The sequence below is a fragment of the Melanaphis sacchari genome, unplaced genomic scaffold (genome assembly GCF_002803265.2).
Source record: "Melanaphis sacchari strain LSU unplaced genomic scaffold, SCAv2.0 Contig22_pilon_pilon, whole genome shotgun sequence".
Lineage (NCBI taxonomy): Eukaryota > Metazoa > Arthropoda > Insecta > Hemiptera > Aphididae > Melanaphis > Melanaphis sacchari.
This window is the reverse complement of record NW_020271107.1, coordinates 2,688,293-2,716,152: the sequence shown is the minus strand read 5'-3', so window position 1 is coordinate 2,716,152 and position 27,860 is coordinate 2,688,293. Positions and strand designations below refer to the sequence as shown.

General features: G+C 25.4%; 6 protein-coding genes across 8 annotated transcripts; 3 read left to right on the top strand and 3 right to left on the bottom strand.

The window, feature by feature from the left end:
• Positions 1-586: 586 nt before the first annotated feature.
• LOC112594361 (rhythmically expressed gene 2 protein-like) lies at positions 587-3,693 on the bottom strand. The gene is made up of 2 exons (XM_025339116.1): positions 3,230-3,693; positions 587-1,371 (listed from the first exon to the last, which is right to left on the bottom strand). The coding sequence occupies exon 2, from the start codon at positions 1,355-1,357 to the stop codon at positions 587-589; it is 771 nt and encodes a 256-aa protein (XP_025194901.1). The 5' UTR covers positions 1,358-1,371; positions 3,230-3,693.
• A 420-nt stretch (positions 3,694-4,113) lies between these two features.
• On the top strand, positions 4,114-5,846 carry LOC112594363 (proteasome subunit beta type-1). Its single transcript, XM_025339120.1, has 4 exons — positions 4,114-4,315; positions 4,409-4,598; positions 4,661-4,897; positions 5,605-5,846. The coding sequence occupies exons 1-4, from the start codon at positions 4,248-4,250 to the stop codon at positions 5,776-5,778; spliced, it is 669 nt and encodes a 222-aa protein (XP_025194905.1). The 5' UTR covers positions 4,114-4,247; the 3' UTR covers positions 5,779-5,846.
• A 2,614-nt stretch (positions 5,847-8,460) lies between these two features.
• On the top strand, positions 8,461-14,080 carry LOC112594350 (valine--tRNA ligase). The gene is made up of 18 exons (XM_025339090.1): positions 8,461-8,672; positions 8,788-8,923; positions 9,098-9,280; positions 9,450-9,577; positions 9,682-9,846; positions 9,937-10,138; positions 10,211-10,499; positions 10,561-10,685; positions 10,750-11,012; positions 11,068-11,152; positions 11,207-11,383; positions 11,460-11,581; positions 12,270-12,526; positions 12,683-12,810; positions 12,910-13,062; positions 13,121-13,321; positions 13,397-13,690; positions 13,778-14,080. The coding sequence occupies exons 2-18, from the start codon at positions 8,807-8,809 to the stop codon at positions 13,997-13,999; spliced, it is 3,111 nt and encodes a 1,036-aa protein (XP_025194875.1). The 5' UTR covers positions 8,461-8,672; positions 8,788-8,806; the 3' UTR covers positions 14,000-14,080.
• A 1,689-nt stretch (positions 14,081-15,769) lies between these two features.
• LOC112594354 (DENN domain-containing protein 1B-like) lies at positions 15,770-20,271 on the bottom strand. 2 transcript variants are annotated; one of them, XM_025339103.1, is made up of 13 exons: positions 20,005-20,271; positions 19,562-19,720; positions 19,359-19,496; positions 19,143-19,278; positions 19,030-19,083; positions 18,545-18,802; positions 18,377-18,478; positions 17,549-17,776; positions 17,256-17,432; positions 16,748-16,780; positions 16,473-16,693; positions 16,294-16,414; positions 15,770-16,216 (listed from the first exon to the last, which is right to left on the bottom strand). In XM_025339103.1, exons 1-13 carry the CDS (start codon positions 20,019-20,021, stop codon positions 15,812-15,814), a joined length of 2,049 nt encoding a protein of 682 aa, XP_025194888.1. In that variant the 5' UTR covers positions 20,022-20,271; the 3' UTR covers positions 15,770-15,811. The 2 variants fall into 2 exon arrangements, with proteins under 2 accessions (XP_025194888.1, XP_025194889.1); XM_025339104.1 differs by lacking the exon at positions 16,748-16,780.
• A 173-nt stretch (positions 20,272-20,444) lies between these two features.
• On the top strand, positions 20,445-24,721 carry LOC112594358 (BTB/POZ domain-containing protein 10). 2 transcript variants are annotated; one of them, XM_025339111.1, is made up of 8 exons: positions 20,445-20,670; positions 20,736-20,890; positions 21,064-21,174; positions 22,503-22,733; positions 22,798-23,012; positions 23,070-23,267; positions 23,538-23,785; positions 24,416-24,721. In XM_025339111.1, exons 2-8 carry the CDS (start codon positions 20,784-20,786, stop codon positions 24,635-24,637), a joined length of 1,332 nt encoding a protein of 443 aa, XP_025194896.1. In that variant the 5' UTR covers positions 20,445-20,670; positions 20,736-20,783; the 3' UTR covers positions 24,638-24,721. The 2 variants fall into 2 exon arrangements, with proteins under 2 accessions (XP_025194896.1, XP_025194895.1); XM_025339110.1 differs by having other exon boundaries at positions 20,446-20,680; positions 20,776-20,890.
• A 100-nt stretch (positions 24,722-24,821) lies between these two features.
• On the bottom strand, positions 24,822-26,752 carry LOC112594364 (vacuolar protein sorting-associated protein 28 homolog). The gene is made up of 2 exons (XM_025339121.1): positions 26,112-26,752; positions 24,822-25,119 (listed from the first exon to the last, which is right to left on the bottom strand). The coding sequence occupies exons 1-2, from the start codon at positions 26,516-26,518 to the stop codon at positions 24,879-24,881; spliced, it is 648 nt and encodes a 215-aa protein (XP_025194906.1). The 5' UTR covers positions 26,519-26,752; the 3' UTR covers positions 24,822-24,878.
• Positions 26,753-27,860: the final 1,108 nt, after the last annotated feature.

The window sequence follows — 27,860 nt, the reverse complement described above, 5'->3', positions numbered from 1 at the left end:
ATGTTTTAATTATTATTCAATTATAAGTACACTAAAATACATACCACTTAGTTATACATATCAATATTTGATAAAAACAAATTGGGCTAACAAAAAATAAAACTTACTTTTGTAAAAACTTCTTAATTAGGTAATAGTGGCCATATAATTATTGAAAAAATATATTCATGTTTAAATTGGCAATAAAATTTACTAACTATAATTCAGTAGATTACGATAATAGGATGAAAAACAATAATTGTCGAAGAAAAAAAATCAGGAATTAATCATACAGAGATATATCAATATAATTACAAAGCAAAACTTCAAAAACAAATAAAAAACTATTATTCTTAAATTTTATATAATCTTAAAATACTTAAAAAAATTAAAATGATAAATATTAAATTAAAGTTATAATACATTTATTCCATACAGCTCATATTCATTTAAGAAAATAAATTATATATTTTACAATTAAAAATAAATAACTATTAATAGGTAAACAGAAGTGTTTTATTAGTTAATTCTTCTAAAAAAAACATAATCAACAAAAGACAAAATGTTCAACATAATTTAAAGGATAAAAATTTTCAAAATAATAATTCTATTGTTCAGAATACATTTTTTTTGAATTGCATGATATTAAAAACATTTTTAAAGCTGTAAAATTGTCAAATATACAACCACTTAAAGATGGATATTGTTCAATTATATTTTTATCTGTATGAACTAAACATGCAGACCATCCAGCATTTTTTGCACCTTTAAAGTCCAACAAATAAGAGTCACCAATATGCAAAAATAACTTACGATTTAAACCTTTTTCAATATATGATTCTGCTTTTCTAAATATTTTAATATCTGGCTTTTCTGACCTTACTTCATATGATGACAGAATAAATTTAAAATAATGAGAGAGACCAAGATTTGTTATCATAGATTTAATTCTTGGGTCATAATTAGTCAAAACTCCCAAAGGTATTTGTTCATTTTTCAAATACTCCAATAACTCAATTGCTCCATTCTGTACTTCAAATGTTTCTCCTGTACTATATGTCATCATCAAATCATCAATTAAAACTATCAAAGGTACATGGTATGAGATATTTTCTATCTGAAATGCTTTACTAAAAACATTTTCTGCATAAGTTCTCCAATAGTTTTCCCATTTAAGTCCAGTATAAAGACCAAAATTTGGATGTGCTTTTGTCATAAATGTCCAATTTTTATTAATCAAATGTTCAAGAGTTGATAATTTTACTTCTAATCCATATTTATTTAAAACATTAGAGTATTCTACAGCAGGAGAACTTCGATATTTTAATAATGTACCAGTTATATCAAATGTTATCAACTTAAATGCTTGACGATTCATTTTAGTTAATACTTCTGAAAATAATTATAAAAGTTTTCAATAACAACACAATCAAACATTTTAATTTAGAACATAAATTAAATATATAAAAATACAAGTTTATTTTTCAAGTATTACACTACTATTTATTATAATGGGATATGTAACACTGATTAAAATATATCTCCTGTATCACACTTATACTAGGTATACAGAAACTTATAATATTATCTTTAAGCCCAAGTCTATAATTAAAAGAAGCCGAAGATAGCAAAATCTATAAATGTAAATGTTAATTATATATATCTATATAACTTTATACAAAAACCTGTATCAAAAAATTTCTGACATTGACAAAATAGTCAAAAAATATTCTATACAAAATTATTTCAGTAACGTTATTCATTTAACCTAATATGTCTAAATGTCATAAATCATAATAAACATAAATTTAAAATTATTATATTCTTTATAGATATCTCATCATTTTATTAGATCTCATAAATACCTAGTATTCAAAACAATGAACTTTTTTTTTGGACTTAGGTGAATTAAAATACAACTTATGACTTACAGTAGGCGTGAATAAGTACATCAAACAATTAAAATATTCAGTAATAGACTTCATTGAAATAAACACACATTTTTATTAGCTCTATTTTTATCTACCAATTAATTACTAATTTAAAAAGAAATAACAATTTATACTACTTAGCACGTAACAGTAACCAGTACCAGTCAGATGTATATTATTTTATTGAAATGTACAGAAAATTTGATTAGGTAACTATAAATAAATAAAAAATAAATAAAAATTAGAAAAAAAAGATATTTAATTCTAATTTGTGCAATTAGAAATAAAAGAAGTACTCAAAAGGCTGGGTATTAAGTACTGAGTACCTATGGAGAATTTATATCTCAACATAAACCAACAAAGTACTTTATTTTTAATCTATTACCAACAATAACATAATACTTTTTATACATTTATCAATGCATAATATATTTTTTAATTTAAATTTTTTACATTAAATTACATGATAATGTATTGATACGATTTAGGTACAAATTAAGCATTCAATTAATTACATGTCTATAAACTGATTAGTATCAAAATCAAACCTTGATACAAATCGGTGCAAAACTACTATTTCAAATTATTCTTCTTGAAAAATTTAGTTGCCTACCTACTTTTGATTAATGACTACTTTGGCCTGGTATTTGATACAGCATACAAACAAAAATAAATATATTATTTAACCTAGTATGAATTAAAAATTTAGTAGATACTTGATGTATTTTATGACATTTTTTTTACTATTTATAATTTAATAATTAAAATTTCAAACTTAATATAATACAACAGAAAAAGCAAATAAATACTCAAACCGTTTTGAAATGAAAACAAAAAAAAAACAGTCTTAACATATTATAATAATTGCATCAATATTATATTTTATTTGTTACTATTACTAAAAATATTTAATAAACAATAAATTCTAAGATATCTAATATTTATTAATTAAATTTAAAGTAGTCATGTAGTTAGTTGTCAGCAATATCTAATACCAGTTACAATTGAGGTAAGTTTCTTAAATCTTCAGGTATTAGATGGAATGATAAATACATGATATGTAATAATTTACTATAAATAGTATACGAATAAAAACAAATTTAAAATTACTTTTACGGTAAAACATTTGCTAAATACTTATATTATTTAATTAATTAGAGAATAAGGTATACAATCTATAGATAATTTATAAATATAAAAAAAAAACTGTTTTTTTTTTTTTTTTGGTAGGTAGGTAGTGGGTACCACTAGGTGATTTAAAAAAGCTTTGGTACAACAGTTAGTTATTATACTTAATGATTTAAAATAATGTATTTTACCTGTCTTTGAGCAAGTTAACCATTCAATCTGTCTGTAGCAGTTAGTATTATTGTAGTATATTATTTTTAGTATTCTGATTCGTTTTAATCGGTTTCTTAATTTATTAAACCCCTCAAGTTGTAATAATTGTATTCGTAATTCGTCATTTCTTGACTAACTTGGGTATTATATTTTCTTCTAAACCTAATAATTATTTTAATTTGGTGTCATTAAAAGCATAAATAATAATTTGCATGTATCAACTAAAAAGTACAAATTATATTGAATCAATTAAAATTACTTATCTCTAAAATATACTCAATGCTGATAAATATCGATTGTAGTTTATTAAAACAATACTATATACTTATTACTTATTATTTAACCCTTTCATAAATATTAAAGTCTTAACACTCTTAACTCATAAGAATGGTCAGCGAGTGATATAAACATAAACTGATAACTGATATCGTATTTTACAACAGATTAAACGAACATTTTTAGTCTGTCAACGAATCAGATGATGTGATATGCTAATATACTGATAGGACAAGACAAATCTCATCCTTCTCTATAAAAAAATTAAGATAATTAAAGACACTATAAAAGGTGTAATAATTAAACAATATATTCAAGAATTATTCAATAATATAAAAAGAAATCTAGAAATAATAGATTTCGTAACGATCTTGAAAGTTATTTATTTTTTTTTAAAGGGTAAAGACTACGAATTTCTTGATAAATTTTTACCCTATGGTCAGGACTCAAGTCTCAGTCAGTCTCAGATCTTAGCAGCGGTATTGCTGCATAAATAATGTTTACGTTATTGTGTTATAACTTGGTAGTGATAATGTGATAACAACTATTTTGATTATTTTTAGGTTAGGTTCGATGTGAGATATTTTTTAACTCGTCATTTTGCCATTATAATAACAAACTGTCTCAAGTGTAATCAATAATCAAGTTATACATTTACTTTAAATTTAAAATACCTACTTTCAAATATTTGAAGTTGATTTCAAGTCGCAATTCTAAAATATGGATACAATTATTGATAGAGGAGCACCTAAAGCTCGTAACTTTGAACCATATGCGAGTAATGGAGGGTAAGTTACAAATATGATGATCTTTTTTTTGTTTTAACTTAAATTATTATTTATGATAAATACCACCTAATAATTATTTTTAAACACCTACAGTTCAATTGTTGCCATTAGTGGTAAGGATTTTGCAATTGTTGCATCTGACACGCGTCTTAGTGAAGGCTTTATGATTTATACACGTAAACAATCAAAGTTATTCCAACTGTCTGACAAATCTGTTCTTGGGTGCACAGGGTGTTGGTGTGACACATTATCATTGACCAATATTATTCAGTCTCAATTGAAGGTAAAAAATATTATTTTTTATTATAAAACATTTATGCTTATTTAAATGCAATATTTTTTCAGTCATATTTATACGATCACAACACAATAATGCAGCCTAATTCTATTGCACAACTTCTATCTACTTTGTTGTACAGCAGACGTTTTTTCCCTTACTATGTGTACAATGTACTTGCTGGACTCGATAATAATGGTGAAGGTTGTTTATACAGTTATGATCCTGTTGGCCATTGTGAAAAAGTGAATTACACTGCTGGTGGCAGTTCGGGTGTTCTCATGCAACCGTTTTTGGATAGTTGGGTAAGTTATGTTTTAAATTCTTTTTACTTTAATTGAACGTACCTTTTTGTGAAGAATTCTTCAAATAAGTTAATTATCACAACATTTATTTAGTAAATAAGCTATCTATCAAATATATTTTCTTTTTATTTGCCTCAATGCAAACAGGTAAGTGTTCAGCAACATATTTAAAACTTAAAGATAACTAACATTTTTATTAGATCCTACCTCTGAATGTCTCGAATATCTCTAACTGTTCTTGAGCTCGTTTACCGATCTCCCATTTATAATATGATCGATTCATAACAAGTGGTGGTGACAACTTTGTTTACACTAGTAGTCTTACATTAAGATTTAATATTCGTATCGACTCTAATCCTTTTCCTTGGACTATAAATTTCAATTTTTCTTGACCTTACTTGTATAATACGTGTCGCCATACAATACAATATTCGTTATATACATTTGTATACATTTGACATTTATGTCATAGGTTTGTAACATTTTAAACATATTATATTAATGTTCCTAATTAAAAACTATCTGGTGCCCATTTATATATCTATAAGTGGTTATATTTTAAATATTTATGTGTTTATAGAATATTTATATTGAATTTAACAATATTAAAATAAACATAGTTGTGTACTAAAATTATATAATAAATACAAATAATGTATCAATTTTTATTAATTATATGATTGTATTAAATTACTTTATTTTGTTAGTTGGGAAACCGTACTGCTGATAACCCTGTTACTGAAGAAGAAGCATTAAGCTTGGTGAAAGATGCATTTACTGCCGCTGGAGAACGTGATATATACACTGGAGATGAAGTAGTATATAATATAATTAAAAAAGATGGAATCAAGACGGGTGTAGTTCAACTTCGTAAAGATTAAATTTTTGGTGAAATAAAAATACTGCAGTAATAATATTTTTTTTTTATATTTAAATACACATGTATAATATAATAAATTATATTTTAATTCATTATATTTATTATATTGTATTCAATGGAATAATAAAATAATTTGGTAATAAAAAAATTTAATGGTTTCTTTATTTTTATTATATTAATGAAATGCCTTTTAATATTAACTATCAATTGAGTTAACTAATAATCTAAAATAAAATCCAATTAGGTTTATGTTAAAAGTGATGAAATGTAATATTCCTTTCTCATATTCTTGTACGCAATTGATTATTTGTATAATAACTAGTATTTAAATTAAAAATACCAATAAATTATAGCATTCCAGAAAATGATTCATGTTAGAAATCATTTCAAAATGCTCTGGTAAACATTTTTAATGATTCTCAGTATACCTTTTCCTATTGACATATTAAAAACTTTCAATCTTTCATAATTAAAATAGAAAATATAAGAACAATTTATGTGAAATCTAGTATTAAATGTTAGAACATTTTAACCAATCTCATAAATTGCTAAAATTGCATTGAGTTGATAAAATTATTATTGTAAGTTTTTATACTTATATTATTTGAATTATGCAATATCGTAAAGATTAAAGCTACAAATATTCCTCACAAAAAGTGTGTTTAGTTGCTTAAATACAGGGTCTGGCAAAAAAAAACCTCCCGTATTTAGAGATTGCGCTGTGTGAGTTGTGGTGGTGGTACAACTAAGGAAAGGGTATCGATCGATAGCTGTGTACGTGCCATTTTTAGTAGGCGTAATAATGTGAATCATTAAAAATCGCGCATTTGTCTTAGAGGAGTATATTTGTAATGGTGGTTCTGTGATTTCTAGTCAGCTAGCATTTCGCATCCTGTTCTAACTTGACCGACATGATTTTGTTCCTAATAGAAAAACAATGCTCGTTTAGGTGTCCAATTTTAGAATAACGGGTTCTACACTGAAGAAAAAAACTGTCTAGCCACCCTTTGACCACAACAACACCGGAAGACGTGTCGGTCAAGTTGTAATAGGATACGAAATGCTTGCTGACTAGAAATCGCAAAACCACCAATACAAATATACTCCTCTATGACAAATGCGTGATCTTCAATGATCCACATCATTACGCCTACTAAAAATGGCATTTATACAGCTATCGATCAATACCTTCTCCAATCTCCATAATTGTACCATCACAACAATTCACACAACGCGATCTCTAAATACGGGAGATTTTTTTTCTGGACCCTGTATATTTATTTTTTTTTTTTTTTTTTTTAGTTCCAATAACAAAAACTTATAATGATTCCTGTACAAGTTGAAAACTTAAGTGTTAAAATTAAAAATTTAATAACTGATTAGGAACCTTGTATTATCAATAATTTTCCATTAGTTATGAAAATATACCTAAATAAAGCATAAAAAATGTTTAAATAAATATTTGGTGAAAAATCCATGTTTAAAATCATCCTCCTTTGACTAACAATTAAAAAAAAAATTTAATTTGTTTTATAAACAGGATTGGCATAAAAATTTTCATTTTTCTTGTTTATTTTGAAAATTAGGTACAGAGAAAGTTAGATTCTTTAATTTAAATAATTAACATATAACAGAATTTATTAAATTTAATATATTCTATTTTTATACTATTTAACACCCCTAACCAAAAAAAGTGCGATTTAGATCAAGTTTGCTAACACAAATTACCTCTCAAGTCAATGTTTGAAACATTATTATTTGCTATTATTCTACTATTTTAAAGATAATGGCAATCACAATAACAATTATTGTTATATAACCAATAATTTCATCATTTAATTTAAAATTAATAAATAAAAATAAAAATTTGAGAAATTATTAGTTATTACAATATCACTTATTACTTATTAGTTATTATTAAGGCCCGGAACTTAATGCATTTTCATCTTTTTTTCTAATGCGTTTATACAAGGCTTGTATTTACAGATATGTGACTTAAAATTTGTAAAATTCAATGGAACCATTTTCGGTAATTTTTGGTTATACGGTCATTTTTTTTTACTGATTTTGATGCATTTTTTGCATTTTAGAAGATACATTTGCATTTTTTACATTTTTTTTTTTTATATTATTTTGACAAAACTAAATATTTGAAAAAACTAATGTATTGTACAGCCTAATCAGTCAATTATTTTTCTAAAAATATCGATTTTTTTTTTTGTAATTATTTTGTATTACTGATTGACATTATTACTAATTACTGTTTTAAATTCAATTAAGACCCTATAGTCTGTAAAAAACACATATTTAATGTATAAAAATATTAGCATTGTTTAAATTTATATGAATTAAATAAAAATTATTAATTCATAAACGATTTTTTTTTTTATGATTTATTATTAAAAAAAACGTAATTTTTGAAAATGTTTTTTTATTTTTAAGTACTTTTAGGGTTATTTTTTAAAGATTTTTAGGCCATCAAGTTCCGGGCTCTACTTATTACTATGGATTTTATTCCTGTTTACCGCTCAGTAATAGATAAAAGTTAAAACTACCACAGAATCATTCTATGCTAACACTGTCTACCTCTAGCAGACTAAAGCAACAACAAAAAAAGAGTAGTCTTTGTGATAAGAGATGCTTTCAGAAACAGTCAACCACAGATGTCAGATATTATATCTGTGCAGTCAACAGAGCAATGACCATAGTACCATACCTATAAACTGCTTAATTCATGTGGTAATGTGGTTAGAGCTATACAGACATACAGTTCACTGAATCGTGACTCGTGAATGCCGTGTGGCAGTGGTACGATCTTCGATAATTATATTTATGTTATTTTCTGGTCAAATATTTGATACTTCGTATTCGTAGCATTTTTAAATTACTGTCCCTGTAAGTCTTTAGATAAACCTCCTTGTACATATTATTTTAGGTTATTTACTAAATATTAAAGTATCAGTACGTTTATATTTTTACTTATGTAAAATTACGGTTTTAATTATTATAGTCATATTAAATAAACTACCATGGAAGAGCCACCAGTAAAAACAGCCAAGCAATTAGAAAAAGAAGCCAAGAAGTTAGCCAAATTGGAAAAGTTTAAACAAAAACAAGATCAAAAACAGAATACACCAAAAGAAGAAGTATGTATTCCAATTTCAGCTCTTATATGTACATGACACATTTTGTTTCTCATATAATAAACATTAATATAAAGTATTAAATATACTGTATCTACGTAAAAATATTGAATTAATAGGTTACTTACATTAAACTGAAATTTCATGCAAACTTAATCATGTATTTGTTTATGTTAGAAAAAAGAAAAAAAAGAGCCAGTTAAAAAAGAAAAAGGAGTAGCAGTGTATACTCAGAATACTAAACCTGGTGAAAAAAAAGATGTTTTGTGCCCAATGCCTGATTCATATAGCCCTGGATATGTAGAAGCTGCATGGTATAGCTGGTGGGAAAAAGAAGGATTTTTCAAACCAGAATATGGGATATACCTTAGACATTAAAAATAGTTTTTTATGTTTTTACAAAATAAAATAATTTTAAATAATTAAAAACAATTTATATTAACTTTTACTTAGATATATACAATGTCCTTATGGTCTTATATCAGCATGTTCATTCTTAATGTGTATGTATATCTGTTTTAAAATTTAGAAAAAAAATGTATTGGAAGATAACCCTAAAGGAAAATTTGTTATGATTATTCCTCCTCCTAATGTGACAGGATCTTTACATTTAGGACATGCTCTCACTAATGCAGTGGAGGATGCAATTACTCGATGGTAAATATATTTTAAATATTTCTATAATTATTCCTTGAATTCTAATTTCAATATAAAGCTATAAAAGATATTTAAATTATCATTTAATATTCAACATTTACTAGGAATCGAATGAATGGAAAAACTACTTTATGGAATCCTGGCTGTGACCATGCAGGAATTGCAACTCAAGTAGTAGTCGAAAAAAAATTATGGCGTGAAGAAAAAAAAAATAGACATGATATTGGTCGTGAAAAGTTTATTGAGAAAATATGGGACTGGAAAAAAGAGTAAGTATTGAATGAAGAATAAATTAAAATCTTTGACTTAAAACACTAATATTGTAGACCATTATTTCATAAAATATAATTGTATCTTAGGAAAGGTGATCGTATATATACACAACTAAAGTTATTAGGATCTTCATTGGATTGGGACCGTGCATGTTTTACTATGGACCCTAAACTTAGTCGTGCAGTCACAGAGGCTTTTATACGTTTACATGAAAGTGGTGATATATATAGAAGTAACCGTCTTGTAAATTGGTCATGCGCTTTAAAAAGTGCTATTTCTGATATTGAGGTTAATTTACATTTTTAATACAACTTAAGTATTGTAAAATTTATTTTTACATAAATTCTTTCTGTATAATAGGTAGACAAAATTGAACTGCCTGGTCGAACTTTTCTATCTATACCAGGTTATGAAGAAAAAGTTGAATTCGGTGTTCTTGTATCATTTGCTTATAAAGTCATAGGAGAAGACGAGAAAATTATTGTAGCTACTACTAGAGTTGAAACTATTGTAGGAGATACAGCTGTAGCTGTTCACCCATCTGATCCTAGATACCGACACTTACATGGTAAATTTGTGCAACATCCATTTTGTGACAGGAAATTGCCAATAGTTTGTGACAATTATGTTGAAAAAGACTTTGGAACTGGTAAGTTTTCCAAAAATTATGTATTTTAATAATATTACAATATTCTAATAATTTAATTTAGGTGCGGTAAAAATAACTCCTGCTCATGATCCTAATGACTATGAAATTGGTAAACGCCACAACCTACCGTTTATAACAATATTTAATGATGATGGTGTAATTATTGGTGATTGTATCGAATTTAATGTATGTGTTTTTTTTTAATACAATACTTGTCAACTTAAAATTTTACTAAAGTTTTATATTAAAGGGAATGAAACGATTTGAAGCACGTAAAGCTATTTTACAAGCATTAAAAAAAAAGAATCTTTATTGTGAAACTGTTGACAATCCAATGGTTGTACCCGTTTGTAGTCGATCCAAGGATGTTGTTGAACCACTCATTAAACCACAATGGTACATTCGTTGTGACCAAATGGCTAAACAAGCATCAGAAGCCGTCAAAAATGGTGATCTCACAATTATACCATCTCAACATAATAAAACTTGGTTTCATTGGATGGATAATATTAGGTAATTATAAAATATTAACAAGTAAAAATCATATAAACAAATTTTGGTTTTTCAGAGACTGGTGTATATCTAGACAACTTTGGTGGGGGCATAGAATTCCTGCTTATTTTGTTACCATTGATAATCAATCTCCAAATTTTGTAAGTTTTAAAGTAACACAAAACAAATTTATTCTATATAATTTATTATTTTAGATTAATGAGAATGATTGTTGGGTGAGTGCATATTCTTCAGAAGAAGCATTACTAAAAGCAGTAAAAAAATTCAATGTTCCAAAAGAAAATATTACACTTCGACAAGATGAAGATGTTTTAGACACTTGGTTTTCGTCAGCTCTATTTCCATTTTCGATATTTGGATGGCCTGATAAAGTAATTAATTTAAATCCAATTTAATATACAATATAAGTACATTTAATAATACATATTATTTCTTTATTATTATAAGACGGATGATTTAAAGATGTTTTTCCCCGGCACCCTATTAGAAACTGGTTATGATATCTTATTCTTTTGGGTAGCTCGCATGGTTTTCTTCTCTCAGCGTTTAATGGGTTGTTTGCCATTTAAGTAAGTAAAAATTTAATTTACCATATACTTAAAGTAATTAAAAATTATATTAGAAATTAAAAAATTTACATTTATTACCAATGTTTTCTTGAAGCATCGTATAAAAATATAATTATTACATTTCACATAATACATTTTAAATATGTACTTTAGATTTTATATTTGCTTGAAAATGAAAATGGGAGCATATTAGTTATATGTTATTGTTGTATTTTACTGGTTTAAGTCTAGTCTAAACTGTAGTAATAATTTAATTGACATACTATATATATCATATAATTATACAACACAATTTTATTGCATTGTGACCTTTAACTGTTTAATTTAATTTGATAACTTATAGAGTAGTAGAGTCTCTTCATGCTACAAAAAAGTAATAATTAGTGATATAAAATTAAAAATAATATAACATTTTGTTCATCATTGTATGAGATGTGCTTAAAAAAATAACTTATATTTATTTATTTTGATTTATTTGATGGTATAAAAGCTATTTGTTATTACTTATATATATTGTTACTGATATTAAAGAGACAATTCAATGTGAGACATATTAAAAATTAAAAATAGTTATAATTTAACTGAATTAATTTCAAAATTGATTTACTAATTATGATTAGAACCGATTCAAGTAATATAATCTTTAATTTACCTAACTTTAAAATATTTTCTTAATGTTTATTATCAGGAAAATCTTTTTGCATTCCATTGTACGTGATGCTCATGGCCGTAAAATGAGCAAATCATTGGGTAATGTTGTTGATCCCATAGATGTTATTAAAGGTATTTCATTAGAGGATTTAAACAAACAACTTTCTGACAGTAACTTGGACCCAAAAGAAATAGAAAAGGCTAAAGCAGGACAAAAACAAGACTATCCTAATGGAATCCCAGAATGTGGTACAGATGCATTACGTTTTGCTTTATGTTCATACATGTCCCAAGGTATGTATATTACAATTTAGTATTTACACAATCATAATTTTATTGTTAAGTTGAATAAAAATCGATCAATCATGAGCGAATAAATCATGTTTTTGATTTATAATATTTTGGAATGTAATTGTTATTTATGAACTCAACATAACTATTGTTTTACAGGTCATGATATAAATTTGAGTATTCTCCGGGTACAGGGTTATCGTTTTTTCTGTAATAAACTTTGGAACGCCATAAAGTTTGCACTTATGTATTTTAAAAAAGAATTTGTACCTTCCCCGATATCAGAGGTAATAAATTTAAATATTTAATTTAATTTTTGTAATGAATTTTAAAAATATATAAATTTATATAAAAAAAATGTAACTATTATCTGTAATTTTTAATAGGTTATAAACTTAAACAACATGGATATATGGATTTTGAGTCGCTTGTCATTAGCTGTAGAATTGTGTAATATTTCGTTTGAAAACTATGAACTAAATGGTGCAACAACTGCGTGCTACAATTTTTGGTTGTATGATTTATGTGATGTGTACCTGGTAATTTTGAGTAATATTTAAGTTTAAACAGAAATAATATTATAAATATCAATTTTAGGAATCACTAAAACCAGTATTTGCATCTAATGATATAAATAAGATTAGTACTGTTCAAAATGTATTATTTTGCTGTTTGGACACAGGATTGAGATTATTATCACCATTTATGCCATTCATTACTGAAGAACTTTATCAGCGATTGCCACACTCTAATATTACTAGATATCCTAGTATATCTGTTGCTGTATATCCCGAAACAGTAAGTGTAATCAAATAAATTATGATTTGATTTACAATAAATAATAAAATGCACATATATAATATTTATTTTTAGATAAAATATTCTTGGAGAGATTTAAAAACCGAAAATGAAGTTGAAGTGGTTCAAAAAATTGTTCATAGCATTAGATCGGCTTTATCAGATTATAATGTACCTAAAAGTTCAAAAACTGAAACATATATTAATTGTTCTGATGAAAGTACATTACAAACTGTAACTAAATTTAATTTAGAGATTGCTACTTTTGCTAATTGCAGTAAAGTAGAACTTGCAAATGTGTCATCTATACCAAATGGATGTGCTATCTTACCTATATCTGATAAATGCCAAGTACATCTTTTATTAAAGGTTAGTTATAAACAATTAATGTGAAATTTATTTTTTTTTGTTTTTAAATAAAAAGTTATTCTAAGTATTATTTTATGTTTTAACTAGGGCTTGATTGATACATCTAAGGAAATAGAAAAGTTGAAAAAAAAGAGTGATCTATTAACTCAAACTGTAGAGAAACTAAATAAAGCAATGAATGTAGCAGATTACCAAATTAAAGTTCCTGAAGATGTAAGAAGTGCAAATAAGGAAAAACTTAAGCAGTCTCAGGATGAATTGGATAGACTCGCTGAAGCAATTGGAGTACTAAACGTAATGAATTCATAATTGTGAATGAAGAATAAAAAATAACTGCAAAAAAAGAATATTTCTACTTCATTATTTTAATTTTGTGACCATAATATTGATGTTTATATTATTTAAATATTTTAGTACAATATTTATTTACAATAATATTAAAAATTATATTTAATGTGGCTTTTTATTTATTTTATAGTCATCTCTAGATTAATTTCTATACATAACCAATTCTTAACATTTTACAATTTAATATATTTATTCAGACTCTTACTTGTACTATCTAAATAAGTTTTTTCTATAACATCTAAAATTTTATGTTTAATAACTTGATTAAAAATTTCCTTATTTAATACTTAGTGATATTGAAAACATTTTTATTCCATACTTATTGAATGAAAGTTTATTTATGTATTAAATGCAAATATTATTAATTTTTATACATTATTAAAATTTATGAATTTACTATGTATGCTTCAACTCAATAGTAATTTAGTATAATAAAAATACAAAATTTGTATTTATTTAACTATAATATCATTTAAAATTTAAAATTTTAGATTATTTTTATTTACAAATGAATTCCACAATTTGATTAATTCTTTAATAAGAGAATCTTATATTCGTTTTACAAAAGCTTTAAAACATCGTTTAGATACAAATCATTTGTATTTACATTTAATACAAATAAGAGTAAAAGCGTTGTAATCAAGTGGTTGAATGAAGATTTAAATATGGCATGAATTGTATTCTTATAATTATAAATATATTAGTTTTTTAAAGACTAGGAGGAAAATAAAATTTTAAGAAAAAATCTTAACATAGTCAAATGTAGAATATTCACAAATAAATTTTAAAAAAGTTGACTACCAATAAAAGTAAAGATTAATATATAATTTTCACCACAGAAGTAATGATAATAGGAGAGATAATTATTTACGAAGTGATGAGTGGATAAAACATTGTTGAAATAAATTGGACGATATCAATTCCAGGTGATGCATGGGTCAAGCAAGCAGCTAATGTTAAGTTTATCACTGTCACTGAAAACAAGGTTTAACAGTGAATTGTGAATAATGTTGGTTTGGTAAAAACCATAATATGCAAACATTTTGGGGGAATACACCCCACATAAGAGAATGTGAGGAATAAACCAAAGCATATGAATCACTGGCCCAATTAATATCGGGTAAGTTGAAGTTACCACAATAAATAAAACATTTATGATAAAAAAATATATTTTTAAATTAAAATATTAGATGCCTTTAGAGAACCAAATAAATCATTAATTTTATCACTTTAAATTAACTATGGGTTTCACATCCTTAAATTTTTTATAATATGAATAATTTTGGTGTGACAGCATGTTATTTATTTTTTTTTTTTATCCAGTTTATGAAAACTGTTGGATAGTTGAAGTAACCTACCCAATGTAATAATTAATAGCAAATCAAAATAATGGTAAATTATAGACCTTTGTTTCATATATATTTTTATTTATTTTATTTTCAATCAACAAAAAAAAAAAAAAAAAAAAAAATAGTAATGAATGATAAACAAACATACAATCTTTTACCATGTATAACATGTAATATACAATTACATTTATGAGCGTTATACAATCTAAATCAGACACATTCTGGTCCATTTGTTAATATTTGGTGTAACAATAATATATGAGTATATATATATATAAAAAACAAAATGTTAAATAAAATTTAAACATGGACAATAATGTAATATATTTATTATAAGTGGTAACCACTAAATTAAAATTAATATAATTGCAAAATAAATGTATTTTATCACAAGGATTATAAAATTAACTCTTAATTTGTAGTTTTATTCAAATTTGGTCCAGTTTGATTTAAAATTAGGTGGTTTGGGTGGTAATGGTGGTACAGATGATTGACTTGATGACATGGATGGACCTGGTTGATCAGAACAACTTAACAAATCAAAGTTTAATCCATACTCGTTAAGGAGGTCATTATTATTTTTTGTTTCTAATTGATTTTTATTTAATGGGACAAAATATTGATACAGAGGATTACTAAGACCTACTCCTGGAATCAAACCATTACTGTTAGTTGGACTATTTAAAGGATCAAAATCATCTATACTAGGTGTTGAATCTAATCGAATCAGATCTTTAGTTTCCATTGGACACTCATTTGGCACAGATCCATATGCTGGATTGTTTAAATTATCTCTGATGAACTTTGGATTGAATGGCTCATCCCAGTCCTGAACACAAAATATTTCATTTATGATTAAATAATTAATAATCAAGAAATTAAAATCATTAAATTTATTTAACATACATGTAATTTTGAATAATTTTCTGGATCATGAGGATCACAAGTTCTGAATATAACTTTTTCTAGATCTTCTAATAAATTCAAATCAATTTTTGGTAATGGAGAAATTGAGGCATCTTTTAAACTATGAAAAAAAAAAATTACTATCTAATAAAACTGTAATAATAACAATATTTACTAACTTTTGTGATGTAGTTAACTTTTGTAATCCATTGGTCGTTTCTTTACGATAACTAGCAGATGCTGTTGTATGTGACCATGATAGTCTCTTTTGCATTGAAGGAGAGTTTGGTGCAGAATTCGGCTGGTTTCCAATTTTGGTTCGAGGATTTTTGTTCGGAACATTAAATTTTGATCGAATGTCTTTATAGGCCGACCGAAAATCTTTTCCTCGTTCTTTAACCTAAAAACGTATCATATGATTTAAAAGTTTAAATTTTACATGAAAATAATTTACCGTTTTTACAGCATTTCTTACTGTAGGATTAGCCTGAAAATTAACAATGAAAATTTAATAATCTGATTAATTTGATTATTTATAAGAAAATCTTCATAACCAAAAATTAAACCATGTATAAATTGCGTTATAAAAATTGTAGGTACTTCCAAAAATCCATTTTTTGAATTCATATTCTTTAAAGTACAGGATAAAATTATCTATGTAATAAATTTTGTAAAATTTTAGAATGATTAGTCTCAAAATCGTATTTTTGGATTAAAATATTTTATAAGATGAGAAATAAAATTGTAATTGTTATTAATCTATAATAATAATTTACAAAATAAATAAGCACCACATACAAAATGATGAACCTAATATTTTTATTTTTTATTTTTATAAATCATATTCTCTGTCTAATTTATAAACTGAAAATGTTTTCCATGTATATTAAGATAATGACAAACAATAACAATTACAATATCTAAAATGCCCAATTAAACAAAACTTAAAATTTCTAACTTACCGCATTCTTAACAGTTTTATACAATGCAGTTCCTTCACGTTTTACAGTAAATGTCCAATCTTTATACTGATGCTTTAGTTTATTACTAGATTTCTCATGATAATTGCATACTTCCATTTCAAATTCATCAGAAAAACCAAGTCCTGCATTTAACATCTCTAATCGTTCCTCAATAAACTATTTGCAAAATAATAAATATTGAAACAATTATATATTTTAAGTATTATAATTTAATATTTAATATTAATTTCACAAATAACTATCATTACTTAAAATATTTACAATAATTATACCTGTTGAAAAATCTGTAATTCCAACATTTTTTTTAGAAATGGTTGCATATTTGATGATCTAGACTCTATAAATGCTTCTTTATTAAATGTTATACGTTCTCCTTGATGAAATTTTAATGCATCTCTATAGCCACCAATTAACTTAACTAAAGCACGTAAAAATGCTCTTGAAACACCATCGCCTAAAAGTGTACCTTTTTTGCGTAATTGTTGTCTTAAAGTTGATACCTAAAATAAAAATTAAATAGATCTAAAATAAGTTATAACAATTAGGTGATGGGTTAAATTTGTTGTAATATTGAATTCTAAATCAATAATCCATAACATTTGAAAAAAGAATTTTGAATAAAGTACAAATTAATATGGAAATTGATTATTTTTATTATTTACTAAAAAATTACTTCTTTATGTACTAAACTAAATTTCAAATCAATACATAGTAACTTATTATTTGAAACTTTTTAACAACCAAAATCATTCAAAGTTAAATGAAACTCCATAACATAAAAAACTAGAACAAATTAAATATTTATCCTTAAAAACTCATTTATATTCTGTTTTATTACACTCAAGGTGGCAAATAATTTTTGTTCGGTTCTGTTACCATGACCATACCCACAGGAAAGTTTTCCAAAAATTGGCCAAATTCAAAAATCACACAACTATGTTAATCTTAAACTAATGTATCCAAGCAATACAAATGTTAAAATAAAAAAATGACACTCCCGAGAGCGCATACTCAGTAAACGTCATACCTATTGCTGCTATTTAAGGTTACTTTTAAAGTGACAGAGTACAGTAGTAATATTTTATTAAGTATTTACTGACCACGTCTATTGGAAGATTTTCCAAATCATCAAATGGAGTTTCAATAGTGTTGTTATCTGCATCTAAAATAACAACTTCTCCCAATTCATTACGCTGCAAATTCTAAAAAATAACAAAAATAGTAATAATTATGACAAAAACTAAATTTAAATTAAATCAAATATTTACTTGGAATAATGTGTGAGGTAAACCAATCAAGTAGGGCATTGGTGCTAATAAGTAATCAATAAGTGACTGAGGCAAGACTGGTATAAATATATGTTGCCAATTCATTGGATATAGAACTGCATTAGCAGATTGAACACAGGCACTCAATCTATATAGTTTTTTAGAAGTAAAAATAATACGACGTTCAAATAACATGGAAGCAAATATAATAATCATATTTTGGCAATCAACTGCACTATAATATTCTGTCAAATTTCTCTAAAACAAAATTTAAAATATCAATCTTTAGTTGAAATGTTAATTCTTTTATACAAAATAATTAATATTTTATTGAGTTTTTTTTTCTAATAGTTCAAAATGAAAATTCATAGACCTATACATAAATAAGTACATAATGCACTAAATAATTTCTTAATATTACTAAAAAATCAAATTTTTAAATTATTTAGAAATATATATTTTAATTTAAATAACAAATAACATACGTTTTCTGGAATGCTTGGTAACTGGAATTGAATTGGTGACTGACAAACAAATAACTGTAATTATAAAAAAAAAATTTTAAAGTTTTGTTAAAATTCCTGAATAAATTAATTACCTCTTCACCACTATCACTATTAATTTTTAAATCAAGTCCTTTGATTGGTAATTTACTACTATATACAGATTCCAAAAATGACCATAAATCTTTAGAATTATTACTATTTGTGAGATTAGATATACAATTTAATAATCTAAAACAAAAATAATTATGATACATTACTATTAACTGTAAAAAATAAATAAATATTTGTATATTTCAAATGATTTTTACTTATAAAATGATTCATGCCAAGGAAGATAACTGAGAACAACTAAAGCAGTCTCAGATTTAGGATCATGTCTACAAAATCCAAAAATCCACTTTGATTCAGCATTGGTCAGTACAAATGAATAGTGCTGAATCATGGTTCTAAATATTCAAATTATTAGAATTTAGAATAAGAATTGATATTATTAGTTTACATTTAATACTACCTGTCAAATTCACAAGGATATGCAAAATTAGGTACAGTATCAAGCAGTTCATCTTTTCTATAGTGTTCTGGAAACTTTTGGAGAATCCATGGATTAGTGTTTTCCTTACTAGGGCCAGCAACTTCACAGAAACACTCAAACAATCGGTCAACATCATTCCTGGTATAATATAAAATAGATTAATATGCACTGTATTGAATTCATCAATTAAAAATGTGGACCACTTAAAACACATCTAATTCAATATAAACCAAATGCAGTTAAAATACAAAAAAAATATTAAATGACTACATCATTATACCACAATAAATAATGTACATTTTACAATATTACAATGTTTTTAAATATTTAACCACTAGAGAGAGAGTAGACACTAATAAACGGTATTATATCAATGTCATAACAATTAATTTAATGGAATTGTAATGTTTGTAACTACTCACCTTATCCGTGACCCCATTCCATCAATGCTCTAATGAGTTGACAAATAAACATATAAATAATTCTATATAGGTAATGGAAAAATTAACTTTTAGTAAGACATCAGGACATTGGACACTTGTCTTCAACCACTAACTGTTAATTAATTCACAACTACATTGGTCTTAAAATTATCCGACTTTTTTAGCACTAGATAAACTGTTAGCTGGTGAGTAATGAGTATTAACTATCGAGTTAAGGAACTCAAAAACTCCCAAGTTTCATTTTAAACTAGAGATAACACATCAATCTTACATTATTATCTATAATCTAGCCCCCACCGTGTCACATAATACTCATCATAATTTGTTGGTGTACTTCTGATAATAATGATAACACAATCTAAATAAAAATACGCAATGAACAAAACAAAAACATAACATCCCGATAATAAATATAAGTTATTCGAAAGTTCGAAACATAGATGTGGCCACATTGTTGATTGCTTAGTACCGCCTGTTAAGTCGTGTTAACAGGAATTAATTTCAACAACTCACTATTACCACACTATTACATTGACAAGTTCAAAGTTTTTTAGTATTCATTCGTTAACAGAAAGTTAGATAAAAGTTGCTAGATAGAAGTATAACGACGTTGAATTTTTACTGGCGTTTTGTGCCTATTAATGGGTAAAACAATGTATGCTCATAATATTATATTTGTATTAAATTTATTTTATTTTGTCCAAATGTAGAATGCAGTACCTCACAATAAACTTATTTGTTTTTATCTAGCCTGGGTCATGTCTAAAGACGGCCGTCACAACTACGATCGTGATACAAGTACTGACACTGAAGATTATCAAGACACTGAAGATCATAGGCGCCGTGTGTTCAAAACAAGACTAAGGTATATTTGTCAAACTTATTACAATTTACCATTGTCATTTATAGTACGATAAAGGCTTTAGAAGTAAGCAATAACTCGATCATAAGCTATTGTTTTTACAATATAGTAATATTATAAATTATAATAGTTAGTATATGTTTTAGTATTTTAAGTTTTTAATATTTTTATTACAGTTATGGAAGTTCCTTAAAACCCAAATCGTGTTTGGTACAACGTCATTCAACTGGTAACCAGTTGGCTCTGACACCAATCAATAAACAACAAACAACTTTAGTGAGAAATAGGTAAATTTTAGTCATTTAGATTATGATTAATAGATCAATGGTTACTGTTTGTATTAAAATAGTTGAAACCACTTAAACCTTACAATAAAATAAACGATTTATTTTTAATTTTTAACTAATTAAACGCATTATTATATATAATAATAACATATGACATTAAAATCAAGACAGTTTAAACTTGAAACAGCTGAAACTAATATAACTAGTTCAGAATTCATGGACTTTGGTTTTAATTACATAGATTAGAATAGTCAATCATAACAAATTATTATGTCTATGATTTAAATAAATTATATTTTTTTAAATCTATAAATATCATAATCAGTTTTAAATATTTTAAAATTACATCAAATGGTTCATTTTTTATTTAAAATCACCTCTATGAACATGAACACTTCCTCTCAAAAATAATTTTTTTTAAGTTTCGTGGTTTTAATCAGGCCTTAAAACCATTTCCAAAAAAAAAATAAGTAATTCATAACTGTTTCTCTGAAGGTATTTTAAATATCATTACACTGTCACTATATTATTTGTTAGCCATGTGTTTAACCCATTACCACAATATACCAATTAATTGAAAATATTAAATTATTCTACAGTGAATTAGGTAGTTACTAGTTTTTATCAAAATTATATTATCTGAGTACCTGACCATTATTATTGAATTTATTGAATATAGTGATAGTAATTTTAATCATTTTATAACAACTAATTTATTTTTTTGATCATCGGTTACGGTCAATTAATAATATAATACAATATATTTTTAATTATTTAAAAAAAAGAAATTTTCAAATTTGGTTTTGATTATTTTTTAGTAACATATTTATTATATTTTAGTTAACATTTTTTTTTTTTTATCATTTATTATGAGTATAATGTAAGTTCAGAATTTAATGTTTATGTAATCAATTGCTAAGAAAAAATATTAAATAAATGTAATCCTGATTATATACTTTAAATTTTCACTCATTAAAATTTGCAATTGAGGAAAGCAATTTAAAAATAGCTTTAATAAAATATGTAATTCAATATATTACTTATAATTGAAAATATCAATTTATACTAAAATAAAAATATTAAATACACACATAATTATTGTTGTATGTATAAGCTTCAGTTTCTATAGTAAAAGCTATAAATAGAAAATTTAAATTTAAACAATTCATTAAGATTAAGTTTTAAAACTAGGTTCAACTGATTTTTATCATTAAAACTGAATTAAATAATTTAATATAATCTTTAAAATATCCTTTGTAAAAATAATCATTTATTATTTTTTGATGACTTTAATTAAATTTTTTATGTTTATAAATTATTTTTATTAGAAAAGCTATGCCCAGATTTTCTTGCTCAATGAATTCTATGAAAAGTCTGATGAATCAAAATGCAACTACTTCAGGTTCATCCTATCCAAGTACTTCAGGTTCAAGTCATTTAACTAACTCTAGAAACAATATTGCTAATAAAGAAGAAAGAGTAACTCTTATTGTAGATAACACTAGATTTATTGTTGACCCAGCTATATTCATTGCACACTCAAATACAATGCTTGGAAGGTAATGTAAAATAAAATTATATTCTAAAATAAAAGTTTTTATAATCAACCTCATTTTTTAACAGAATGTTCAGTTTTAATGAATATACAAATAAAAATGAACGTGGAGAATATGTAGTAGCAGAAGGTGTATCAGCAAATGTATTTAGGTGCATTTTGGAGTATTATAAGGGTAATGTAATGCGGTGTCCATCTTCAATTTCAGTTCAAGAACTGCGTGAAGCTTGTGATTATTTGTTAGTACCTTTTGATGCTAAAACAGTCAAATGTCAAAATTTAAGTAAGTAACTAATTTTTATTTAAGATAATTTTAGAGATAATAATTTTATTGATTTAGGAGGATTATTACATGAGCTGTCTAATGAAGGAGCTCGTTGTCAATTTGAAGTATTTTTAGAGGATCTAATATTACCTTTAATGGTCAATTCTGCTCAACGAGGAGATCGTGAATGTCATGTAGTAGTCTTATTAGATGATGATATAGTGGATTGGGATGAAGAATATCCACCTCAAATGGGAGAAGAATATTCACAAAGTAAAAATTAATAAATTAAATTCATAAAAATAAATTTTTAATTTAAAATGATTTCATAACTATATTTATTTTGGAATCATACTTAATTATCTATTAATTAATAACAAAGTATATTAAAATTAAATTAGTTTTTAATTAATTATTATTAATATAGATACTTATGAAATAATTTACATAGTACACTTGAATCCTACTTAACAACTGAACTAACCTAACCCCTAATTTCCACTTTTTATTTTGACATTCAAATTTTTCAATTTTTTTTTTCAGCTGTAAACAGCACTGCCTTATATAGATTCTTCAAGTACATTGAAAATCGAGATGTTGCCAAACAAGTAATGAAAGAACGTGGTCTTAAAAAGATTCGTTTAGGTATTGAAGGTTATCCAACTTATAAAGAAAAAATTAAAAAAAGAGCTGGTGGTCGTGAAGATGTGATTTATAATTATGTTCAAAGACCTTTTATCCATATGTCATGGGAAAAAGAAGAAGCCAAGAGTCGCCACGTAGATTTCCAAGTAAATCATATAATTTCAATTTCATCAATAATCTGTTTATTAATAAGCACTGTTCATATTTTTATTTCCAATGGATATATAGTCTATCTCACGTTTTAATTAAATTTTTTACTGTATATGAATATTTTATTTCTATATCCACTAAATATTGAAATATTGAGATATCAACCCATTATTTTTTTGCTAATTAGTAAATTGTAATCTAGATTTAAAAGTCTAAAACTGTAAATTATATAACACTATAAATGCATAATACCTATTCTAACAATTTCCACTCATTATATTAATTTTAATTCTGCTCACTAGTGACAATTATTAGCAATAGATGTGATATACTTATTTCCCATCTCCTTTCACAATGTGTCACTTATGAGCTGAACCTAAATCAAAATAATAAACAAAAAATTATTGCATTAACTTGTTGCATATCTATATTATATTGATTTATCCTATAAATAAAACACATTTCTTTGTTTAAATTCAAAATTGAAGATAATTATGCCATTTTAATTTTAAATATTATCTTATTTAGTATTTATATAGGAAATGCATATTATTAGATTATAACATAGGCACTGGTTCTAAAATAATAACAAATATATATTAAATGAACATATTTATTTTTTATAGTGCTTAAAGTCCAAATCTGTGACTAATTTAGCAGAAGCGACTGCTGATCCTGTTTTGGAATTAGATGCTAGAGGTAACCCTATGGGAGCAGTAGCCATAGATCCAGATATTCGAGTGGTATATGATGGCCATGATCAAGATGATGGAGCAGTAGACTCACCTCCTCCTCCTGCAATTTCAGAAGCTGAACAAAATGATGAGTCTCAACCCAATGATCAGTAATATACAATGGAATTTATAAATACCATATTTTTTATTGTTGCTAAATAATCAAGTGGTGATCTTTATTTTTTTCAACAAGCATATTACTACTATTATTATTAATAAATACATTTTTTTCTAATGTCATATATAACTATAATCAATTTATTATCATTTGTATTCTTATAAATAAAAATTATTCAAATACTCTGGTGTTATTCTTATATTTGGCTATAACTTATAATATTGCTTATAAATTTAATTAAGACGACTGATGGAGCAACTTGTTGAATGCATTGTATGATGATTCAAGATCAAAAATCAATTGTCTCACTTGGGTTTCATTTAACTCATCTGAAGCGTTCATAGATGACAGAGAACTTAACCAATCAGATACTTTTTGTTTTCCTTCAAAGTCAGCTGGTAACATACTAAGTCTGTTCATGGTATCCATTAAATCTCGAAGATCCGGTTGCAATTCATCCATTGCTTTAATATCCAACCTATTTAATTGTTAAAATGTATTAATTTTTTGTGTGTATACTTTAGATTAAAATAATACAAAACTAGATATTAACTAGATTTAAGTGGGAGAAGTTTTCTATCAAAAGTTATAAAATAGTATTAAAAGGAATTTTAGCTAAATAATGAATAACGTTTTATTGAAAATTTAATGTACAAACATTGCAATTCAATAAGATAATTAATTATCATTATTAACATTTCTAAATATAAAAACAACCTGTTCAGTATAAGATGGGTAAACATTAACATGATTTTTGGTTTTAATATGAGTTTCATAAATTTGTAAAAACTAAAGAACTTAGGATTGATAAATAATCAAACAAAAAAAAAAAAAGTATCAAATTAATACTATCTATGAATATATTAATATATGTCACATAAGCGTGCTCAGACATTATAATCAGAGTGTGTTAAATATAAGTATTCACATTTAAACTTAAATATTCCAACCATTAAAAAAGGGTAGATAGGCTCTTTTTTATTCTATGAAAAATTAACTGTAGAAAAATGTGCAGCCTATCCAAACTAAATTGAATGTGCACTGATCAGGCCTGGACTAGAAGAATACCAGCCTACTATTCTCAGTAAGCAGGCGGCCCATAAACCCATAGATATAATATTAAAAAAAACTTTTCTTTTTTTTTTCGCTCATTAATTGTTAACAAAAACTAGTATTTTATTACAAAATTGAGGCATGCAGCCCACTGTGCTAAAGAACAGTAACACAGTGGCCCAGTCCAGGAAGTAGTTGAATAAAGATACATTGAGATATTAAATAAACAAAAATGGAGTAAGTACCTAGGTATTTTTAAATTATTTTGGTATTTTTTATTTAAAAAACCAATACCTCATATGGATATTTTCTATATTAAAGACTTATCCAATTTTATAACTTAGGTTTTAAATAAATCACTTGTCAATAGACATAACATTTAAATATTAACGTATAATATTATATTCTAATACGAACCTTAGTTTATCCATTATGGTTATAAATAAAGAAACAATATCAGCAATGCATTTACTAGTATTGCCTTTATCGTCTTTGATAGTAATCGGTCGATCTTCTTTAATACGCTCTATTGCTGCTGGACAATCTAATTTGTATTTTTTAACAAAAGTCTCAATCGTTGGAAAATCATCACCCTGTATTTGTTTGAAAGAAGCTTTGCACTGGACAAGCAATTTTGAGCAGGCAGCAGTATATTCTTTGGGCGTCACACAATCTCGTATATATGCTTTTTCCAAATGCTGCAATGTGTTGACTAGTGCATAGAAGTCAGCCATATTATCATACTTTTCCCGTTCACGAGCATTGCGAAACAATCTTACTTCTTCTAGTAGTTCTGGGCGATTAGCATCTTGAGAATCCATCATTTTTTTTTCTGTTCTATTAATTTACCGATTTTTCTAAAAATTATAATCGGGTTCAAAAAATACAAAGTAAATTAAAACCCAATATTGTATATTATTATTAATTATTAATTATTATGTAATGTAAGAATACGTAAGCAAAACACTGTTTTGTTATTATGTATATGATTGTTTATAGACATTAGACTGTTGTGAAAAATTAATAATATTTCTTTTGTGAATTAAAGTATATAATAGGCAATCATCTGCATCATCAGAAAAACTAAAAAATCTGAAGTAGATATCTAATCATGATTCATAAATATAATAGTTATATTATCAAAACTACGATTATACTTCATTATCAACTAACAACATTATTTTTGCAACAATGCTAACTCGAATACGAACAACTCCAATTCGAAAAAGTCTAAGTTGAAACTACTACTATATAGTATATTATACAGTTTATTAATCGATGTTGGTCTAAGCGTCTAAGCAGAAACTTTTTTTTGTAAACAATATTTTAAGTTCAAATTTGACAAAATTTAGTTACCAAACCAACTAAAATTAGTTATAACACTCAATTTTAAAACAAGCACCCTCCAGTATTTTTGTATTTGTATAATAAAACCTCTACCTATACAAAAAACCTAAGCAGCTTATCATCAAGCATCTGATTGTTACTATATAAACCAAGATTTGTCGATGAATAAATAATTTTAAAATTTTAAATTTACTCTATTCAAAAACAGAGTATTAAAAATAGTTCAAAATGAAAAGGTTATAAAAGTATGATAAATTTATTGAACATTTTTCTTAAAAAGCCATTTACCTCATTAACTATAATTTAAATTTCAGAAAATTAAATAATTTGAACACGGTCTTTTTACTGAAATTTCGCCTATACAAACCTATTCTCACCAATCTACGGTAAATCAATATTGACTCAAAAGTCAAAAGTTAATAACATTAATAGGTATGTGTAGTATATGTAAATGCATGCTAGGTAGTAGGTATCTATATTAAAATAGTTTGTAATTATAATATAATAATAGTAAGGTATAATCCACAAATTACTATAAATCACTTACTATATTATAAATACAACAAAGCGGTTGTACCTCTTTCTAGCTTTTCTTTAACTTAAGGTAAACCGTACAAATTTAAACTGGATTCATATTATTTTCCATTTAAAAAAAATATTAAACATTATCGGATTATGCTGAATAACTAACACTGTGATGAGATAAAGGAAGAATTATACTTCTAAAAATATTTAGTTTATATAAATATATTATTATTAAATATAATACAGGTAATAATAATATATAATTGTGTAGGTATAACAATAGTTGCGAAAATT

Coding starts and splice junctions, on each gene's coding strand:
- LOC112594364 (XM_025339121.1), bottom strand. CDS start 26,518: ATGATGGATTCTCAAGATGCTAATCGCCCAGAACTACTAGAAGAAGTA. Junction 25,120..26,111: donor ACCATAATGGATAAACTAAG/GTTCGTATTAGA, acceptor ACAATTAAATAG/GTTGGATATTAAAGCAATGG.
- LOC112594350 (XM_025339090.1), top strand. CDS start 8,807: ATGGAAGAGCCACCAGTAAAAACAGCCAAGCAATTAGAAAAAGAAGCC. Junction 10,139..10,210: donor GTGCTATTTCTGATATTGAG/GTTAATTTACAT, acceptor TCTGTATAATAG/GTAGACAAAATTGAACTGCC. Junction 13,691..13,777: donor AAGTACATCTTTTATTAAAG/GTTAGTTATAAA, acceptor TGTTTTAACTAG/GGCTTGATTGATACATCTAA.
- LOC112594363 (XM_025339120.1), top strand. CDS start 4,248: ATGGATACAATTATTGATAGAGGAGCACCTAAAGCTCGTAACTTTGAA. Junction 4,316..4,408: donor CCATATGCGAGTAATGGAGG/GTAAGTTACAAA, acceptor AAACACCTACAG/TTCAATTGTTGCCATTAGTG. Junction 4,898..5,604: donor AACCGTTTTTGGATAGTTGG/GTAAGTTATGTT, acceptor TTATTTTGTTAG/TTGGGAAACCGTACTGCTGA.
- LOC112594354 (XM_025339103.1), bottom strand. Junction 19,084..19,142: donor ATAGTGATAGTGGTGAAGAG/GTAATTAATTTA, acceptor TTATAATTACAG/TTATTTGTTTGTCAGTCACC. Junction 16,694..16,747: donor TAAGAAATGCTGTAAAAACG/GTAAATTATTTT, acceptor ATACGTTTTTAG/GTTAAAGAACGAGGAAAAGA.
- LOC112594358 (XM_025339111.1), top strand. CDS start 20,784: ATGTCTAAAGACGGCCGTCACAACTACGATCGTGATACAAGTACTGAC. Junction 22,734..22,797: donor TCAAATACAATGCTTGGAAG/GTAATGTAAAAT, acceptor ATTTTTTAACAG/AATGTTCAGTTTTAATGAAT. Junction 23,268..23,537: donor GGGAGAAGAATATTCACAAA/GTAAAAATTAAT, acceptor TTTTTTTTTCAG/CTGTAAACAGCACTGCCTTA.
- LOC112594361 (XM_025339116.1), bottom strand. CDS start 1,357: ATGAATCGTCAAGCATTTAAGTTGATAACATTTGATATAACTGGTACA.